Below are 4,470 nucleotides of genomic sequence, written 5' to 3'. Positions count from 1 at the left end.
TTTTTTGATAAGTTCCACATGGTAATTTTATTTCCATCAATCTGACAAATAACAAGTACAGGCACAATAATCTCACTCCAACATAATATTTACACCACCTTTTGAGTACTGATAATACAACATAGAAGCCACAATATCTATATTATTTTAACGTTCCTCATTCAATAAAACCTTTAATCTCTCTCAAGAAACCAATTAACGCCTTTTCTTTGGAATTAGGAAACGGATATCAGAAGGGACCTTCGTTGTGTTATTTATCTTCTTGGTGTCTTTGGCCCAAAGAAGAGCATTCAGCTTTTTCAACTTCTTTGTGAAGGAAGTTAAAATCTTGTTTGCTGGGTTTGTTTTGACAAGCTCTTTCCTAATAGAGACATGGTCCTTCTCCAAATCATTGAGGCGCATCCTAATTCTGGTTAGCTCAAGCTTAAGCTCTTTGTTTTCTCTCCTAACTGATGCATAGCTGTCTCTTGGAGATCCCCCGCTGTACTTTTGAGTTTGTGAAGAGTGGAATGATCCAAAGTGGTGATCATGGCCTACTTGCATTTCATTTCTGAGCCTTAGCTGCTCAAAGTATAGAATTTGAACTGCCATCTGCACAGGGAGGCGCTCATTCTGAGCTGCATGGCTGCAAGCCTCAGGGGAGAGCTTCTGGCAGTCAATGTTTTTGCACAGCTTGTAGCGTTCAGACTCCTTAATGCTGGGGTGTACCTGGACAAATAGGTGAGTTGTGCTTTTAGGCATGTTTGTGTTTTGTGCATAGAGGTATAGATAGACAGATGTGGGCATAGATATAGATACAAGGGGTATTTGCACACATGTATCATGTAGGCTCCTATCTACAACATGGACAAGGATGTGTGTATCTGCTTCGGACGCAAATCCGTTGTGTCTAACATGGTTTCTCATAAAGTGTTGTCTCCATGACTGTCTAAAAGTTCATACAAAAGTCTATGTTGACGTATGTATTTAGTATTTATATATAACTAGTTTGCAATATAATAAAGTTAACTAAAATTTAAGACATGCATGTCCAGTATTGATGCACATGCATCCAGAGTATGGACCTGCATGTCTAAGTGATGGACATGTGTCCAGAGTTCTGGATATGTGTCTGATGGCAGACACACCAAGAGCATGCCTGACATGAGTTCTCTGTAAAGGCATGCCGCAGATATGCCCGAGTCGTACCCAATGGCTTCCCTGATGTGACGAGACATCAGACACGGAAACACACTCAAAAGTCAAAACTTGTGCCCCTGTAATAGGCTCATGTCCACTATTTGCCTCAATGATGGATGATGGAGATGAAACTATTCCTCCCCCATTTATGTAATGTGAAAGGGGCATTCTTTTCACCATTTGTCATTATGGCAAATGATGCAAATGAGCCAATACCATTCACTATACACAGGGATACTTTCCATATATGTGTGCCTCTGTCTGTACAGGCATACACATAATGTGAGGTTTTCCGATTATGGGGTAATTTTGTGTGAGCAAGAAACTGATGAGATAACAGGATTATAGCATGAAAACCTTGAGGAAGATGTCGATTGCACGATAGAGTCCGTCGTATACTAGGCGTACATGGTCGGGGAGAAGCTCAGCTAGAGGGATGAATTTGCAAGGAGATACATTTGGATCTCCTGCAACCTCTGTTAGGTAGTTGTCCATCAGCTTTGACACTTTGAGGTTGGTATTCTGCTCAGTAGATCCAGGGCTTTCAGACCCATCATGCATTCTCTCTCCTTCTCTATCCTCATCTACCAACTGAAGAAAATACATAAACATCCTATGAACAGCATCTGTGTCAAAAAGTGGCGTTTTATCATCTTTTGACTTTATGGGTATGAGTAGATCATCAAGGATAGCTTGGTCTAATTGCATGCCAATTCTTCTCTCTAGCTCCTCTCTAGATGATGGAGATGCATCAACTGCTAGGCATGTCTTAAGCAGCCCAGATAGAAAGCCGAGTGGAACTGTGCTCCTTTTAGATGGGGTTGGCAATAAACAAACAATGGCTTCTACCAATAATCTTTGCTTCTGCAACTCTCCTTCGCTGAACCTTCCTTTACTCTTGTATGAAGCTGTAAGATTAAGTAGAGAGCTATGTGCATAATGCATGAGGATCCGACTTATGATATCTTGCTTTAGGCCTTTAGACTTCATTGCACCTAAAACTCTTTGGAATAGGTCCATGTTGAGTACGATGAGGCTTTTGCCCCACCAATCGGGTTGGTTGGGACCAAAACCTAATTGGGTCTCACTGGTTGCTTTAGTAGAGCCACTGTGTTCAAGCTTGGATAGTCCCGAACTGAGTTGCTCTTTGCAAGCATTGGAAGCAATGGCATTAATGCACCTGCAAATAATCTTAGTCTCTTCTGCCGATGGAATTAAGGTTTCGCATCGATGAAGGACTGTAACTGAAAGGGGAATGCTTGGTATCACGATTTCATTCAAATGCCTCTCTGTTCTTGATTCTAAGCTTCCTTGTCCATACTCTTCTGTCATCTCGAGATAATCAGCTGCACATCTAAGCATAGCCACATTAGAGGCCGTGATCTCTAGGCTCACTCCATAGCAAAACTTTGCAGCATGCTCAAAAGCTTCTGGTCCACCAGGTATATCTGAGAGATTGATTTTAGTTATTTTTACATCCTTTGGTTGAGCTAGTAGCTTACGGATGCGTCCACTTTGTGATGCAAGGGGGAACTGTCCATAGAAAAACAACAGCTAGGTTATGGTCCTTTTCCTTTATTTTTCTTCTTTCAATGAGAGATGAAGAAACCATTTAGATATGCTAGCTCACTTGAATTAATCTCTTTCAGAAAAAAAAAGAAAAACAGAAACCATTGGGCTAGGGAACATGAATCAGTTCGATTTCGCAAGTTTAGGATTCTTTATGGGTGAATGGAAGATGTAGAAAGATATAATTGGGTGTAAGGGCTTTGGGGATTGGCTTTGTTTCTAGGGGTTTTAGCATATACCTTATGGAGAGAAAAGTTTTTACTCCCCACCTCCACCGTGAGATCACTTGGAACATCTGTGAGGAGCCTGCAAGCAATAGTTAAATCTTTAGTAATGCTTAAGACTTTATGTGCGCCTTATGTTAATTGGCTCTAGAGTGGGAGGGGGGAAAAGCTTCACAGAACCAACCGAGTTTCTCTCTCTCATGTGTGTGTGTGTGTGTGTGTGTGAGAGAGAGAGAGAGAGAGAGAGATATATATATATAGATATATAGAGAGAGATAGAGAGTATAATAGGACCATTTGCCTTTGGTAGGAAAAGATTACAATCATTGTTAGCCATAGATATGATGGTGAGGAGTGAAACACTAAAAATCCGAGGAAGTTATCTTATTTTGTGCAGAGAAGTGACACCCAAGCTATCTGATCTTACATCTGATGGCTTGAGGTGTTTGACCTTGCAACAGGATCATTGTATACAACCCCTATAAATAACAGTATCATCGTATACAACCCTCAGAGAGAGAGAGAGAGAGAGAGAGACTCTGATGTACCCATCATGCTTCTCACATCTCTTACCATCCATGTCTAGAATGGACAAGTAGAGATGGATGCTGTGGTTACTTACCATCATGGCCAGTAACCCGTCATATGTCACATCAGTGACTGCATGTTACACCCACACAAGCACACCCGAACATCAAGCTATGCTATTTTTGACGTATATGTGTGCATGTGCATGTGTATGTGTACAAAGTTCAATCCATAGCACAGTAAGTCTCGTGTCTAGACGAAAATCGTAATTCATGGGCCTCTTGATTATTATTAATATTTTCTTTTCTGCCATGCATATAATTGAAAACTGCATGTAGATGTGCAATACTTCAGGGAAACTATAGTATGATAGTATGCCTAAGGCTAACATCCCTTAGAAATCTGGAAATGTTTCTTGAGGGTGACAACAGGCACTCATGTTAGAGTAAGAGAGAGATAGGGGGGGAAGTTCGAGAAATAATACCAGTCACTGGTCTTCTGCATTGTCGAAGGAGCCCAACGGATGGACCTTTTCAACACAATACCGCGCTTGAGATCAGTCACCGTGGCAGCGCCCATGCTTCTTCGTATAATTGCGTCCTTGAATCCTAGCTTTTGGACCAGTCCCCAGTGAGGTGATTTAAGTACTTGAGAGCTCTCTCACTAATCCTGTAACTCTAGGCTCTGAGCCGGTCTCTATCTCTAATCCTGTAAATCTGGGCTCTAAACCAGTCCTCAAGGTGATTTAAGTACTCTCTCTCTCTCTCTCTCTCTCTCTCTCTCTATATATATATATATATATATATATATATATATATATATATATATATATATATATATTAAATGTCAATTTCAGGCATTCAGATAGTTCCTTTAACGATTATTATATATACCTGGCTCTGTACTTTGGGAGGCAACAACTTTTTCTGTGCCTGGGATCTCCAGTTAGCTCCCATGATGTCGGATAAGT

General features: G+C 40.9%; 1 protein-coding gene across 1 annotated transcript; it reads right to left on the bottom strand.

Annotated features, from left to right (window-relative positions):
* LOC18434523 (BTB/POZ domain-containing protein At1g03010) lies at positions 1-4,267 on the bottom strand. Its single transcript, XM_006844592.4, has 4 exons — positions 3,985-4,267; positions 2,988-3,054; positions 1,537-2,712; positions 1-708 (listed from the first exon to the last, which is right to left on the bottom strand). The coding sequence occupies exons 1-4, from the start codon at positions 4,077-4,079 to the stop codon at positions 196-198; spliced, it is 1,851 nt and encodes a 616-aa protein (XP_006844655.1). The 5' UTR covers positions 4,080-4,267; the 3' UTR covers positions 1-195.
* Between the last annotated feature and the right edge of the window lie 203 nt (positions 4,268-4,470).

The sequence above is a fragment of the Amborella trichopoda genome, chromosome 6, assembly GCF_054954075.1.
Source record: "Amborella trichopoda isolate Santa Cruz 75 chromosome 6, AtrichopodaSantaCruz75HAP2 v2.0, whole genome shotgun sequence".
NCBI classification, from domain to species: Eukaryota; Viridiplantae; Streptophyta; class Magnoliopsida; order Amborellales; family Amborellaceae; genus Amborella; species Amborella trichopoda.
This window is presented reverse-complemented; position numbering and strand designations above follow the sequence as displayed.

What these genes read in the sequence shown, in the direction of transcription:
- LOC18434523 (XM_006844592.4), bottom strand. Translation starts at nt 4,079, where the DNA reads ATGGGCGCTGCCACGGTGACTGATCTCAAGCGCGGTATTGTGTTGAAA. An exon ending in AAAACTTTTCTCTCCATAAG is followed by an intron (nt 2,713 to 2,987) that starts GTATATGCTAAA and finishes TTCTATGGACAG; the next exon opens with TTCCCCCTTGCATCACAAAG. An exon ending in CAATCGACATCTTCCTCAAG is followed by an intron (nt 709 to 1,536) that starts GTTTTCATGCTA and finishes CTATTTGTCCAG; the next exon opens with GTACACCCCAGCATTAAGGA.